Source organism: Arachis stenosperma, chromosome 1 (genome assembly GCF_014773155.1).
Source record: "Arachis stenosperma cultivar V10309 chromosome 1, arast.V10309.gnm1.PFL2, whole genome shotgun sequence".
NCBI lineage: Eukaryota > Viridiplantae > Streptophyta > Magnoliopsida > Fabales > Fabaceae > Arachis > Arachis stenosperma.
In genome coordinates this window covers 131,910,358-131,927,588 of record NC_080377.1, presented here as the reverse complement: position 1 = coordinate 131,927,588, position 17,231 = coordinate 131,910,358, and the positions used below count along the sequence as shown (strand labels likewise).

General features: G+C 32.2%; 1 protein-coding gene across 1 annotated transcript; it reads left to right on the top strand.

Annotated features, from left to right (window-relative positions):
- Positions 1-13,756: 13,756 nt before the first annotated feature.
- Positions 13,757-16,530, top strand: LOC130945506 (protein CHAPERONE-LIKE PROTEIN OF POR1, chloroplastic). Its single transcript, XM_057874216.1, has 5 exons — positions 13,757-14,023; positions 14,120-14,205; positions 14,952-15,334; positions 15,950-16,026; positions 16,116-16,530. The coding sequence occupies exons 1-5, from the start codon at positions 13,968-13,970 to the stop codon at positions 16,264-16,266; spliced, it is 753 nt and encodes a 250-aa protein (XP_057730199.1). The 5' UTR covers positions 13,757-13,967; the 3' UTR covers positions 16,267-16,530.
- Positions 16,531-17,231: the final 701 nt, after the last annotated feature.

Below are 17,231 nucleotides of genomic sequence, written 5' to 3'. Positions count from 1 at the left end.
AAAGAAACTATTTCCTAAGTGTGCATTATTTGACTGCCTATGCAATTGGATAGAAAAAAAAAATCATATATATTTTTAATATATTTCAAGAGTCCATACAGTTGAACCAATTAAATGCTAATTAAGCCATGCATATCCAAAGAATTCAACACCCATTTGCATGCAGGTATAGCATATATAGATAAAGGTACAAAATGAAGTACCCTTTAACTTAATCCAAATGGAAGCATGCATTTCGCATCGATCACAGTTAGTCTCTAATGGTAAAGTTTAGAACAAGTTGATGAGTTTGAAAAACTCTAAGCTAATATTTGTGATGACTAAATATTATTACTTTGATTAATAGCAAAAAATATTAATTCACATATGTTAATAAATTAATTTTTGCTATGCAGGTATGTTTGGGACGGAAATAAAAGAAAAATGTTACAAGCCCAACTATATTGAAAACATATTCAGCATTGATATAAAAATTAAATTGATTCTATAGCTAAATATTTGTTGTGGTATTTGGGTCAGATTTTGTGATACAGGCCCAACTTAAATACTTGTTACTAGACCATTGAAGATTGGTCCGAAATCAAGAGAAAATTGGGCCAGATTGAATTTTGTTGTTACAAGCCCAAAATTAAAATTGCTTGGAGGCAAGCATGATTGGTCCGAAACCATTAAGCAAAGAAAACAAAGTTTCATTGCTTCCAACAGATCTCTTCTTTAATCATGTGATGGAACTCAAAAATTTTATTGAGAAGAGTTATTGCAGTTCTTAGAACTATGAGAGAGAAATCATGATTGATTAGATGGTTGGCCTTAATGAAGGCACGCTACTTAAATCAAAGGGAAGTAAAAGTAACACATTTTATTTAATTTATTCAAACACACTTAATTACTTTTCTTCCTACTCTTTCTTCTCTCTCTATCATTTCTTTCTTCCTTTCGATCATATCACAGGAAACTATGGAAGCTAAGTTGAGCTACCAAAAGAAAGAAGGAGCTACATGCATCAAGACCATCGAGCTGATGGCAAGAAAACATAAAAAATGTAGTGGTTAAGATCTGCAACCATGAAAGGAAAGATATGGTGATGAGATCTCAGCTTCTCCATACCAAAAATGGATAAGGAAGATTTCGACCAGCAAGGAGAATATCTTTGGGATAGCTTGTCTCTACTTTTGGGTTCACTCATCACAGAAGGTAGCTAGGGTGGCTACGTGAGGGAGGGAGAAAAAGTGGAGCAGATATCATCATCATGAAGCATCAAGGGCTAGAAATTCATCTTGGAGAGCAAGCCAAGGATGGAGCGCTCGGATTGATGAAGATTGATGACCAAGGAAGGACTAGAGGTAATTGCATATTGGATTTTGCATGAGTTATCTCTTCTCTCTATCTGGCCGAACCGGTTCTGTTTCTTAGAGAAGAAGAAGTTGGCTTGGTTTTTGGTTTCAACTGTGGAGGCTTCCCCCTTCTATAAAAAGAGAGAACAGCCACGTCTTGAAGCAAGGAGAAAGTGTGAGAGTGTAAGGCACAGAATTCTCAGAGCTACCTGAGCTAACAGATTTTTCTTCTCCTTCAATGTATTCTATTTTGTAATTTTTATGTTTAATTTTGTCATGTCTTGAGTCTCATGGAAAAAGGCAAACAGTGAGGTTTGTATGAAAAATCCATAGAGCGGAAAAAGGTAGAGAGTGCAAAATTAAAAGAAAAAGTCATAGATGTCCTTAAAGTTCCTTTGTACATCTGTGTTGTGTTTCATGATTCTGTGAGAATCCCCTTGTAAGTTGGGTTAGCACTTTACAGTTGAAATCTTGGCAGTGACCAAGTCAAGTTCAGTTTGGGATTAGATTCTGGACTTGTCCCAGATAGGAAAGGTAGTTCCTAGGGAGAATTGGTGCTTGTAATCAAGAATGATTATAGTGAAATTCCATCATATTTGTGATGGAGACTGGATGTAGGCTACACTGCACTTAGCAGCTGAACCAGGATATATCTGGGTGTTATTTTTCTTCTCTTCTACTTCATTTTCTGTTTCTGCTACCCAGGAGATAAAACTGCAAAATATCTCGTGTCAAGTGATGAGACAAAAAGAAAAAATCTCGTGGCTAGGGACGAGACAAAAAATCACCAGAAGTTGCTTAAAAGACAAGCAAGTGTTACTAAGTAAATAAGGGGCTAAGATTCAACCCCCCCATTCTCTTAGCCACTGAAACCATCACAAGTAACTTATAAAATAATTGAACAAATTAAAAAACTAAATCAACTTACTACTATAACATAAAACAATGCCAAAATTATTACCAGTCTCATCTTCGTCTTCATGAAGATGGCCAACCTACCCGTATACCTCAACAACCTAGGCGAAGCCCTGTTGGCGATATTCGTCAGACGGTAACGCTTGAACCCATCGTTATCTCTAATAAAATGAGCCTCCAGGTCACGCTTGAATTTTGGACAAATCCACGATGTCAGGTAGTCTTACCTCTAACGAACATCGCTCATTATCTACTAAAAACATTTGGCTGCCCGGTGGTCATAGATCTTCTGGATCATGAGGTTATGCTCTACATCCCACATGAATTTCAATTGCATATAGTGATTCACCAACATTAGTTATCTAGAATAAAATATAGTTTAAATACAGTAAATTAATTCTAACCAAATTGGGTTCTTAGCGCCCACTTCTAAAACAAGCGCTTTCTGGTCTCAGCCGAGATCTGCGTGTAAGTCGGTCACGGATGGTCGTACATGGACTTAATGACCTCGGATATCTCCTATGTGCAAGCATTGGTGTTCGGTGCAAACCTATCAGAGAAAAAAGTGCACATTAACAAACTCATAAGATAAACAAACTCAAGATAAATAAATTTAATATTAAAAAATTAAACTCACGACTTCATGCTATTAGGCAAAATTCTCAACCAGATGATGAGTGGTGGTGAAGGCGCATCCTACTCGGGGGCATTAGAAGTATCACCTACTAAGGATCTGTCGATGTCATCACTATATCTGCAGGGGACATAGTAGAAGAAGGAACCCAGTTTGGGGTTGGGACCATGATAAATTGCTGGTTTGATGGATCTGCCTGTGACGTCACAGGGGTTGACAAGATAGCCGGGATAGAGGGCGATGACTGGGCAGCCCTGGGGGATTCGGTGGAAACCTGCCCTCTACCACGACCACGTGTCTCACTCGACCTACCTCAGCTGTCTGTTGTAAGGTCCCACATCGGTTGGGGAGGGGAACGAAGCATGCCTTATAAGGGTGTGGATACATCTTCCTAGCATGACGCGTTTTGTCGAGTGAGTGTGGATGGTTTCTGCTATCATCCCTATCGTCAAAGGCAAAACCGTGAGGCCTTGTGTGCCAAAGTAGACAATATCATGCTAGCGGATGGTCTGGGCTGTTACAGATGGTATCAGAGCCAGAGCCCAGATCGATGTGCCAGCGAGGGCGTTGGACTTCCTTAGGGAGTGGATTGTAAGGTCCCACATCGGTTGGGGAGGGGAACGAAGCATGCCTTATAAGGGTGTGGATACCTCTCCCTAGCATAACGCGTTTTGGCGAGTGAGTGTGGGGGGTTTCGGCTATCATCTCTATCGTCAAAGGCAAAACCGTGAGATCTTGTGTATCAAAGCGGACAATATCGTGCTAGCGGGTGGTCTGGGCTGTTACACCTGTTGTCATGTCTGTACGACGAATATATTAATAACATATTAATAACATAATAATACTAATAAATAATAACATAAGAAGAAACCAAGAAATAACGAATAATTTAAAAGTGGTTTAGTTTAGTAAATAAAAAAGAAAATTATATAGTATTTTAGTTTCAAAATAATTAAATTAGACTTTCAAAGTATTCTAATTTTATTTTATCTTATTTTTCTATCTTATTTTCTATTTTAAAGTATTCTAACTCTCAAATCATTCTAACAAAGCATTCTAACTCAAAGCATTCTAACTTTGTTAAAAAATTTTAAAACATTATAACTTTCAAAGCATTCTAACAATTTTTCAAAGTATTCTAATTTTTCAAAGCATTTTAACAATCCAAAGAATTTGAAATTCAAAGTCAAGAAAGCACAAACTAACATTATGAAACATCACTAGCAATGCATACGACAGAACGCCACAATTAACAATCCAAAGAATTTGAAATTCAAAGTCAAGAAAAGCACAAACTAACATTATGAAACATCACTAGCAATGCATACAGCAGAACGCCACAATTAATCAGCACAAATCAACAGTTTCAGTAGCAATATGAATTAGCAAAATAAGCATTAAAATAGTAATTTCCTAACAAAGCAACAACAACCAGTGAATCATCAAAATAATTAAGCATTGTCCAAACAAATTCAGCAACAATTTCTCAACCAAATTAACAGTACAACGCAAAATTAGTAATTCAGTCCAATTCAAATAATCCTAACAACAAGAATCAGCAATCTCAGATAATAGTTCCAAACACATTGAGTTGAGATCAGAACCTATCAATCTAACTAAATTATCCTAACCAAACCAACTAAATTAATCTACCTAAACTAATTATTAAAAATTAATTAACTAAATGAATTAAGATTAACTAAGCAGAAATTAAACAACGTAAAAAACAGATTCAATGAAAATTTCTAACCACCTAAAATCCACTAAAATAGAAATTAATTTAAGTAAAATAATTACTAAAAATTAACAAACTAAATGAAATTAAGATTAACTAAACAAAAACTAGATAAAGAGAAAAACAGATTCAATGAAAACCTGAAATACAAAGCAATTAAAAGAGAGGAGACAGAAGTTGGCATTTCAAGCAGCGGTGGCGGCGGGCTTTCCAGTGGCGGCAGGGTAGCAGCGGCGAGAACAGACAAGAGAGAAAGAGGCATTTCAAGCAGCGGCAGCAGCGGTCTTTCCAACAGGGGCAAGGTAGGGCAATAGTGGCGGCAAAGGCGGTTGGAGCAACGGTGGCGACCTTTGTAGCAGCGGCATGGGCTAGAGAGAAACTGAGAGGTGAGAATTTAGAGAGAGAGAGAGAGAGAGAGAGAGAGAGAGAGAGAGAGAGAGAGAGAGGGGGGGAGGTGAAAAATTAGAGAGAGAAAATGAATTCGAAATGAAGGAGAAGAGGGTTCGCGGTTCGAATTTAAGATGCAATTACTGTCGGATTTATCGGCGGATTAATCCGACGGTAATGTGGTGCGTGTAAACAAAACACAACATTTCACTAAACAAGGTTCGGTGTCGGATTTACTCATCGGTACATCCGACGGTAACTAGCGCGCTAAAATTTCTTTTTTTCTCCTCCAAATTTTACCGTCAACATTATCGTTTGAACATCAACTTTGACGGTAATATTTTATGGTGACAAATTTATTGCCAAATTCGATGGGACATCCGACAGAAAACTCGCCGCTAACGTCTGACTCTAAATTCGACGGTACATCTGATGATTCTGAACATTTTTCTTGTAGTAGTGTAAATTAAATTATATATTAAATTGTGTTAGATTATATTACATTATTTTATTCTATAATTGTTTTAAAAATTTTCAAAGATAATATCTATAGATACATGTTGAAATTCATTTTTTTTCATAGAGGCAACTAAATATAGAACCCAATAAAAATATGAAAGAGATAAAGAATATCTCTTCTTAACAAAATCCAGCAAAACTCCATTCTCATTCCATAAAGTAACCGAAAAGTGGAAGGAAAAAATCATAATCACCCACATTTTACTAAATATTCATTCTATTTTAAATTTGATAATAGATGATGATTAAAAATATACAAGTGATACCATTCTTTGTCATTTTATTCTGAGTCTAATTTAATATAAAATATTTTATACAGTATAATTATTTTTATTTTTATGAATATAAAAAAAATATAAAAAACTAATTAAAAGTGCAGCCAACAACTACAATCAACTAATTGTAAAAAAGGCCGGCCTACTATAACAAAAATCTACTATTAAAAAACTACTCTAATTTTAATTACAATCTCACTCACAGTAAAAGAATCACTACACAAATCCTAATCTTTCTCTCCCAAGCCCCCACGACGTGTTGTCTTGTATCCTACCCCCTTCACGTGGATGTTCGTCGCACTGCCACCATATCGTCGTCACACCCTCCCAAATTTCGTCATCTGTCATCCTCGTTACAATCCATCGCAACCACTGCTATTCATTACAAGAAAAATGTCGAGTACCATTGAATTTACTGTCGACTTTAGCGTCTTGAGTTACCGTCGGTTTACCAACAGATTTATGGAAGGTTTGTTGTGAAGTTCGTTACGTCAAATTATTACTGATGGATTCACGTATTCGACAGTAAATTCATGGGTAATATTTGGAGGAAAAAGCTATGGAATAGGCACGAATTTTTTCGTCAGATTTACCGTCGAATTGTTCTGACGGTAACACATTTTAGTTAAACATTACGTTTTGGGTGGAATTTGATGGTAATTAGCTCTAAAATTGAGAGTGTGGACCCTCTCCCCCTTCATTTCGAAAACTCTCTCTCTCTCTCTCTCTCTCTCTCTCTCTCTCTCTCTCTCTCTCTCTCTCTCTCTCTCTCTCTCTCTCTCTCTCTCTCTCAAAACCTCTTCTCCATTTCTCTCTACCCAGCCCAGCCCCTTCGTTGCCGTTCCAACACCGTCACCGCTCAAGATTCAGGTACATCATCACTCTCCATCTTAAAAAAAGAATTTCTTGAATTGTTGATGAGTTACATGTTAGTTTGTTATTCTATTAGTGTTAGGAATTTTATTAGTGAGGGTTGTGGTTGTTGAATGATTATGAGTTAGTTGGAGTATTATATATTTTTTTTAGGAATCAGGATATCTGAGAATGTTGGTTCAAGAATCATGCTTGGTTTGTAGGTTTGTGCGTGTTAACTGTTATATTAAAATATCAGAACATACCGTGCTTAATTATAATTTATGATTTAGGATCATGTTAATTTTTGGTCATGTTAATTTAGGATTTATGTCTTGGTTATCATATAATAATTTACGATTTATTCTGACTTATTTGATTATTATTTGTGTTTTGTTTTTACTTATTTTTGTTAGATTGAAAAATCATGGGCTTTGTGAAAATTTTTTGATTTAATTTTTGACGTAAATTTCATTGGTTTGAATAATTGGTTTGTTTGGTGTGTGAATTAGGATTTTAACCCTTCTATATTAGTTTGGAAGGATATTTGGTTTAGACGAAACCCTTGAAGGGTGGAAAAATCCAAATTTTAGGAGAGATTCTATTAAAATTTTAATAAGATTTTGAGTAAAATTAAAAAATTAAAATTATATTTTTGAAAGTTTTAAAATTATATTTAGGGTTGATAAATATTTATATTAATTGTGATATGAATTGGTTCTTCCTTAAAATTCTTCTTTTAAGTGTTTTGGATTATGTCCATGTACAATTTTCTTTCTTGAGTTTCTTCGTGTGATTGTAACATTGCAATATAATCTTAAATATTGAATTATTCATACTTAAGTTTGACTTCCTAACTTACAATTAAAATAATTATTTGTTATTCATATTTTTTCTCATTTTTGTTATAATTATTTGTTATTTTTTGAGTTTTTTCTTATATTATTATTTATTGGTGTTTGTTATATTATTAATATATTTTTTATGTTATTAATATGTTTACTGTATTGAGTGTATTAATACGTTTAGAGTTGGTGAATTTAATTGTGTTTTGATTAGTGCTAGTAATACATTCTTTTTGCAGACATGACGACAAGTAGTAGAGGTAGACCTAGTTGGTCTCGTGGTCGTGGTAGAAGGAAAGTTTCCATCGAATCTCCTGCGATTGTTCAGTCCTCACCCTCTTCCCCAACTACCTCATCGACCCTTATGACGTCACAGGCGGGTCCAGCGGACCAGCAATTCATCATAGTCCAAAACTCGAACTATGTGCCTCCTTCTGTTGTGCCCTCTGTAGATCCATTGATAGAGATTGTGGTGGGTGATTCCTCCAATGCCCCTAATAGGATGCCCCTCCACCAGTGCCTATTATCCGGTTGAGGATTTGGCGATGGCATGCAAGCATGAGTACATACAGTTTTTTAAGGTTAAGTTTGTTAATCTTAAGTTTATGCATTTCTATGTGTTTATTAATGTTAGATTTTTTTTCTCTGATAGATCTGCACCAAATAATAATGCTTGTACACAGGAGATCTCCGAGGTCATTAAGTCAATGACCACCTGTGACCGACCTACACGCAAATTCTGGCTGAGACCAGAGATCGATGATTTTAGAAGTGGGTGGTAAAAACTCAACAATGTTAGATTAATTAACTATATTTAAACTGTATTTTATTCTGACTAACTAATGTTATTGAATCACTTTGTACAGTTAAAATTCATATGAGATGTGAAACATAATCTCATGATCAAGAAGATCTACGACCACCGGGCAGTTAAACGACTTCAGCAGATGATAAGCAACGTTTATAAGAGGCGTGACCACCTAACATCGTGGATCCTTCCAGCCATAAAAAAGGAACTAGAAGCCTATTTTAACAATGTTGAAGGGTTCAAACGTCTGATGAACATCGCTAACAGGGCTTCACCCAGGTCGTTAAAGTATACGGGTGGGTCGGCGACCTTCATGAAGAGGAAAAGTAGACTGGTAAGAATTTTGTCATTATTTAAATTTTTAGTAATTACTTGAATTAGTTAGTTAATTTATTCATTTATTTTATTGGTTGATATATTAATTTGTAGTCTAAGTCGTTGGACCGTGGAGTAACATTGGCAGAGACCTTCAACCCATATTTTGAAGGCCAACAACGAGAGATTTGCTAATGAGCGGTCTGCGGTCCATTATGTGAGTTTAAATTAATTCTAGGTTTCAAATTTATTTGGTTTAAAGTCAATTAACTATTATCCTAATCACAATGTGTGTGACACAGGAGGATTACACGCAACAGTTGGAGGCCGCGACCCAGCAATCTCAGACGCCTAGTGGAAACGACAAAGTTGAATCCGAGATCTCTGTGGTAGATCCTGATAGGGTTTTGCGCGAGACTGCCTTTGAACCCCACAAGAATCACTGCTTTGGGTTGGGGTCATTCTTCGCCAGTGGCTTCCGCTCCTTCGCGTTGGCGACTTTCTTTGCCTCTGCCTCTACTACCAACCCTACCGATCCCTAGCAAGTTTTCAACTTGAGGGAGGAGTTGTAGAAGCTAACACAGGAGTTTCACCAACAATAGAGCTGTCTGAGCAGAGGTACATGACATTCTTGCATGCATGGGAGGAGCCGTTACAATCAGCTTGGACCTAATGAAAAAGCTGGAGTACCTCGATCGGTTGCAAGAGTAGATGAAGGCGTACAACCAGCAAATGCGCGCTGGAGGCAGCGACATTGCTGATTTCAGCGATAACGCTGCTGGTAGGGCACCGCCGTCAGCTCCTACTCCGCCGCCCTAACAGAGGGATCAATATGACAATTACAATTACTAGGGTTTGTAGGGGTTAGGGTTTTATTTTTTTTTTTTGTTTGCTTCATTGTACTCTACTTCTATGACATTTGCTTATATTCAGACAATTTATTTTTAATAAAATAATTTGTTAATTTTAACTAATTTTAGATTTCTGCTAGCAATTTTGTTAGCAAGAGTTTTAATTTGACTACTAATTATCGCCTAACTGTGCAAAAAAATAAAAAAATAAAAAATATTACCGTAAGATTTATCGTCAGATAAATCCAATGGTAACTTGGTGTCGAAACACGTGTAATGGTGCTAAAGTTTTCATCGGATTAATTCAATGGTAATCATCAAACCAGTCTTGATAAATTTATTGAAAATTCTGACAGAAAATCCGCTGGTAATTAATATCGGACGAAAAAAATCTGCCAGTAATAAGTTCTTGGCGACGTTTATACCGTCAACTCTAAGAGGACGGTAAGTCTGTCGATAAATTGATTACCGATGGATTTATTTGATGAATCTGAGGGTAAATTCGATGATATTTAGCGTTTTTCTTGTAATAGTTGACGCAGGAGCCTTCGCAAAGGGAAAAAAGCCACCACTGCATCGTTCGGAGATCTGTCGCCCTTCCTCCGTGATGGAATCAGCTGCAGCCACTGCCTTCACTGCTGTTCACGAAGGAAGAAACAGTGAGTAAGACACTCGTGTCGTCCACATAGCGACATTCCCCACCTCATCATCGTCACCAAGCGAGTTGCAGCCGCCTGTCCCCCTTCATTCGCGTGAGTCGTTGGTCGTCGGCGATGACTTTCTTCTTCTTCTTCCTCCTTCTTCTTTTTCTCCATCTCGCATCTGTCGCCGCTTCTTCAAACGTGTTGTTGTATATGTTTTTGGATTTTTTTGTCTTTAATTTTAGATGTTTTTATGCTAGCATCCAAAAAATTTGGATGTATGTTTCGTTCTGTTATGTATCTAATTTTTAAAATAAAATTTGGAATTGTTAAAATGAATTTTTGAATTTTTTAAATAGTTTTAGATGATATTTTTAGATTTTTGAGGTTTTTTTGAATAATTTGAATTGACATTTTTTCAAAAAAATTTTAAAAGTTTTTGGATATTATTTTTTTGTTAGGTCTTGTTACGATTTAGATGTTTTTTTTCTTCTATTTGGTTTTGGATTATTTTTTTTGCTAGATTTGGATGCTTCTTTTTCTTAAATTACGAATGTTTGCTTTTTCTTATGTTTTTTATATTTCTTTATTTTGAGCTTTGGATTTTTTTTAATAAGTTTAGATGTTTTTTTTATTTTTAAATTTTTTCAATATTTTTTAGATGTCTTATTTTGTTAGGTCTTTTAATTTTTAAAATGATTTTGGATATATCTTTTTTGTGTGGTTTTTAGATGCTTTTTTTGTTACATTTCGGGTGTTTCTTTTTATTAATATTTTTAAAATGAATCTTGAAAATTTTAAGATAATTTTGAATTTTTAAAATAAATTTTAAAACTTCTAAACTAATTTTGAATTTTAAATGAATTTTAAAATATTTAAAATAATTTTACAATGATTTTAAATGTTTATTATATATTATTACGGTTAGATATTTTTGTTTAAATTTTTGATATTTTTTATTAGATTTTGAATATTTTCATAATCATTTGAATTTATATTTAAAAAAAAAATAAAAAAATTAATTACTAGTTAAATATAATTAACTACATCTTTTATTAATTCTCTAACAAAATTGTACCGCATCAAAATTAAGTTCTTCATTATCTTTTAGTTAAAAATTCACACATATATATTTTTTATATAAAATAATAATTAAAAATTATTAAATAATAATTTAATTAAATTTATCAAATTATCTAATAATTTTTAAATAACAATTTCACAAAATGACGTACATATGGGTTTTCATCTTTTTTTGGAAGAAAGATAAAGATTGAGAGGCTAACATTAAAATTAAGAGATAAAAATTGAAATAAGTTTGAGTATTATATTTGGTGTAAAGTGGCCAAGTGGAAGACAGAGATTGAAATAAGAATTAAGCTTTAATTTAATTTGTACAAAGAGTAAAGTTGAAATTAATTAATTGAAATGGGATAATTTAAGTATAAAATATTATTAAAGTTTCAGTTGTGGTTCACAAAAATTTCAATTTTTTGTGTCTCTACTTTTCAGAGATACTGAAATACTGAACTTTTGAAAACAGATACTAAAATTTTGATACCAATCTTTAAATTAACAAACATGATACAATTTCTCTATTTCCGTTTTAATACCTTAAAACAAATGCTACCTTATTGATTAGTTTTAACTTTTCAATCCCCATTGTATCAATTAATATTAAAAAAAAATAAGTATAAAAAATTAATTAACTTTTAATAAATTAATATTAGTCAATTTTTTATTATAACTTTTTTATCTTTATTTTTTAGAAAATCTAAAATATAAAATATAAAATATAAAATATATAAATTAGATTTTAGAATTAAAAAGTAAATTCAGAAAGTTAATTATCATTTGTTAAAAAAGTTAGCTCAAATTAATTTAGGAATTTAATTTTAGTATATTATTAGTTAAAAAAGTTTTATACAGATAATTAACTATATTATTATATTATAAAAATAATTATTTTTAAATTTATTATCTAACATATTATTTAAATATATAAATCTAATTAAATGATCCTATAAAATTATTTACGATATATATTAAAAATTAAAATTATTCTTTTTTTGTATTTATCTTATACACATGATGAATGGTGTTTTTTCTAATGTTCTTTTTCTTTATTGGATTCTCAGGTATGTTTTGATATCTTTCTATGAAATTCTTAATAATTTTTATTCATGTAATTTTTTTAATCGTTTACTTCTCTTTGACGCATGCTATTTTTTTTATTGATTTTTTTTTAATTTTAAACAATTTTATTGTTATGAATTTTTATGTATTATATTTGTTATTATTATTTTTATTATTACTATTACTTTATAATTCATACATTTCTTTTCTTATGAAACTTTTTTAGCTTCGTACAATTTTATCGTGATGGAAATTATGTTTTACAAAACAAAAATGCTATTCGGATATTAAAATAAATTATTAATGTATTTATATATAAATATATGTATATGTGATTTAATTTATTTTTAATATGTATTTATATTTTAATATTTATTTTATATTAGTAGTTGGTTTTAATGACTGATTTTAGTGGTTGATTTTGATGTACACATAGTATAAGCATTTACAAAAATACTATTTGTACACTAAAATTAACTATTATATGTTTATATATATATTTTATGCTAATATCTGATTTTAATAATTGGTTTTGGTATATATATAGTATGACTATAGATTTTTTTAAAAAATTAATTTGTTTAAAATTATATAAAAAAATTCAATCGAATAAGTGCTTGTTTGGACGATATTATCTTGATAAAAAAATATATTTTTTTTCAATAAAAATTTGTTTTTAAATTTTTTAGCGTGTTTGGCAAATTTCTAAATAAAAACACTAAAAAAATAAAAAATATTTTTTTTTGAGAAGTTATAATTTGTATTCTTTTTTAAAAGATTTTTTTTAAAAAATATTTTTTATATAATAAATAAACAAAAAATATCTTTATATTGTTATACTCAAACATAATTAATAAATAAAAAGATCTTTTTATTAGATATCTAAAGATAATTTTTTTTATTTTTTTATAAAATCTTTTAAAAAAGAATAACTCGAAAAAAAATTTTTCATCCAAACAAGCCCATCAATATTATAATTTTTTTTCCTTCTTATTTTTACATTAGTATTATAAAAAAAAAATTATACTATATGAATATTGAAATTACCTACTAAAATTAATTATTAATATAAAATATATATTAAAGTATAAAATACATATTAAAAATAAGTTTAATAATATATATATTTGTACATAAATATATAATAATTAATTTTTAATATACATATAATACTTTTTTATAAGAACATGAAGAGTGATAAGTACAAAATGAGATAATTAAAAATAGGGGATTAAAAATTCTAATTATTTTCTAATTACTCTTGTAATTCTTAAATGGATAAGAATTTATGTATATATTTAATGTTTGAAAATATTAAAAAGATCAAAAGTTTCAAAAATTTTCTTTATTTAATATTAAAAATATAATTTAAGATTCCGAATATTTTTCAAAATAATAATAATAATAATAAATAAAAAGACATTGTAATATACGCAGTATACACCTAGTGCGCATCATAGCAGATAGCGAGCTTTCACACAAACTAAAATAAGAGTCGTCATCTGTTATCGTTTCTTTCTCTTTCCGTCTTGTTCTTCTTCGACCCACCTAACCAAACACACACGGACACACCACTTGTGGTGGTGGTCGAACCAAAGCGGCAAAAGCCCAAGCTCCATCTTTTCCATATTTACCGTTTAGCCCCTCCCCTTCACCTCCCACCATGCTCTTCAATTTCAATTAGCCCATCCATTTTCCCTCTTCATCACAACTTGCAACCATGCTCTCTCTTACTCTTTCCCCTTCTAATTCCACCTCCTTCCTCCACAATAAATTGTACTTTCTCTCTCTCTGTGTTGTTTTTCTTGGAAAAGAAAGTTTTGATTTTTTAATCTAATTTAATTTATGTTTGTGCGTTTTGGGTTTGTTCAGGTTGCTGCGAGGAAATACGGGGAAGCGGACAAAGTTTTGCTATGTTCCAATTCGTACCAGATGTGCGGTTGATACGCCTTATGGAGGTTTCTTCGTGTTCTTAATTAACATCCGAATTTGGATTCATTTGCATATGTGCTTATGTTTACACTAATTGCTGATTAGTTGTGCATGGTTTTATGTATACATTACATGTTTCTCTTGTGCAGGATTGGATGACATTTAGTAAAATTGATAGTGTGATAATTAAGCTTTGATTGGGTTTCATTTGGTTGGGGAATCTATCATGTTCCTAGGGCAAAATCTATCTCTTCTCACTGCTCTATTCGTAGGAACCTTTTGATTGGTAAGCCTTTAGGTCCTGTTTTGTGTTGGTGTTGTGGTGCTTAAAGTGGAACAAGGCAAGCTATGGATTTAGCTAAACCAATAACAAGGGGAATTTAGAAAGGGGCATCTAAGAGGGAGGCTATGTTAGCATTGTTAAGGTTTACTTTCATTTTATGTGAGTGTGCGTGCACGGAGGCCTCTACTGCTTTATGAAGGAGGATGAGAGTTGCTGCAGCTATGCCTGAGTAGATTGGCATCATTACTTTATAAGTTTACATTCTTTGAAATGAGAGATTGTAATTTGATCTATTGTGCAATTTCCACTTCCCTAGTACTGTTTTCTTTTCTGGTAGCTTTTCAGTGAATATTGGATTGTTCTGTTGCCTAACATGAAAGCTGAATATGAGCTTATAAATTCTGCATTTGTGCCCTGTGTTCCTCTGTCTTTTTGGTTCCACCTTATTGAACTATTTGATTTATGTATTTATATAAATCTTCTTTGTAGGTAATGTCCAAAAGTTCCCTCGGCGTAGCGTTTGGGATCCTTACAAACGCCTTGGTATTAGTCGAGATGCATCTGAAGAAGAGATTTGGGGATCAAGAAATTTTCTGTTGCAGCAATATTCTGGACATGAGGCCAGTGAAGAGTCAATCGAGGCTGCTTTTGAAAAACTACTGATGGCTAGTTTCAAACAGAGGAAGAAAACAAAAATCAACTTGAAAAGCAGGTTGAAGAAGAAAGTAGAGGAGTCTCCACCATGGGTTAAGAACTTGCTCAATTTTGTTGAGCTTCCACCAACTGAAGTCATCCTCAGAAGATTATTTCTCTTCGCCTTCATGGGTGCTTGGAGTATCATGAATTCTGCTGAAACGGGACCTGCTTTTCAGGTTTGCTTTGAATTTATTTATTTATTTTTTATTATGCTATTTATATCTGTGTGGTATATAGTCAGATGATTATTTTTCAAACTAAACATGTATTTTATTTTTGAAATAGAGGGGAAAAAATTGAAAATCATAACTATACCTCATCCTTTAAAAGAGTACCATTATTTTTCTGAATATAGTCTTGCTTCCTAGGCTTATTCTTGATTTGTGTTATACCTTGATTGACTACTTCTTGTGTCTGAGTATCCTTATACATGTTTCTTTTCTTTTGATAAAGGAAGAAATATATCATTATAGAAATCTTAGATCAGCCATTGCACTGATTGTGCTTTGTAACTACAAGACTTTCAGGTTAATTGAGCCAACACATGCTTTTAAGTCAAATTTTCTTTTGAATAAAATGTCAATATTACCTTTTATTGATACATGCTTACTTTTTTCTAGTTTGTTCATCACTCTATGTAGGTTTATTATGTTATCTAACTATTTATTACATGTGTGGTTCATGTATTAGAATGGAGACATCAAAGGACAGTGCCGATATGTATACAGTTGTCTCTCATTTCCATACCCCAACTTCTTGCTTCCTCTAACGAAATTGTTCTTCTGATGCAGGTCGCAATCTCTTTGGCTGCTTGCATATATTTTCTCAATGAAAAGACAAAGAGCTTGGGTAGAGCCTGCATTATTGGGTACATAGCAGATCTTGCATCAACTAACATTTCTTAATCCCCTTTTTTCTTATTCACCATCAACATTGTTTTTCATTGCACAATTACAGGTTTGGGGCCCTAGTGGGCGGATGGATTTCTGGTTCATTGGCGGTACCCAACATTCCGTCTATGTTGCTGCGCCCAACCTGGACACTCGAACTCTTAACATCATTATTCGTTTACTTGTTCTTGTTCCTCGCCTGTACTTTCCTCAAGTGAAGTGGAGACAATTCTTACATAGCTTCAGTCAGTGTCTTGCACTCTTTAATGAGTTGCTAGGTGATCAAAACTTTTGGGTTTCTGAGTGTGCTTATCAAAGCAAGAGTTTGACTAGGCGGTTGTTAGCATAGATATTTTTTAGACCTTGATTCTTTGCTTAAAGTTCTGGTTATGTTCTGGAATCATGTTTTGTTCTTGCCATTAGTTTTGAGAGTATAGTAATATGCGAATCTGTTTAATGAATCCAAAAGTAACTTTTGTTAAGACTTAAGGCCCGTTTGTAAACTTTCAAAAGTAATTTTTTTTAGTTTTGACTTATGAAAAACAGAAGTATTAATGATTGGTGCAATTTTCAAAATTAAATTACAGTTTTTTAAGAAGCTATTTAAGAATTTATAGAGAAAGTTAAAAAAATAATTTTTTTCATAATATTATTATTTTTTATCACATTTTTATAAAATAAATATTTTTAAAACTAAAAATTTAAATATAAAATAACTTATTTATAAACTATTTTTAATAGTCATTTATTGTTTAAGTTATTTTTTTAAAAGGATTTTAATTAAACTGTTTTTCAAACTGAATTAAAGAGGCATTCTTTTAGCTTTAATTTTCCGTGGCTTTCTTTTAGCTGTGATCATATTTTAATTTTCCGTTTGTCTCCTTGCTATTGGTGCTGCTAAGCTATGTCAGAAAGATAGTTGATGAGAGCAATCCCTAACGAAATTGAATAAGCAAATATCACCCCAAAGGGCTGTTATTGTTGCATCATTCAAAGGAATAAGCCAAGATTCGCGTTTTAATCCGTAAATTTTTTATTATTCTCTAAATTTTTTTCCTCAAAAGATTATGGTGAGATATTACAGTTAACGACACTACAAAGTACAAAGAGAAATTAAGGGGTTGATTAGTTGAAAAATGAAAAATAAAATAAGACATGAAAATATGATTATTTTAGTATTTCG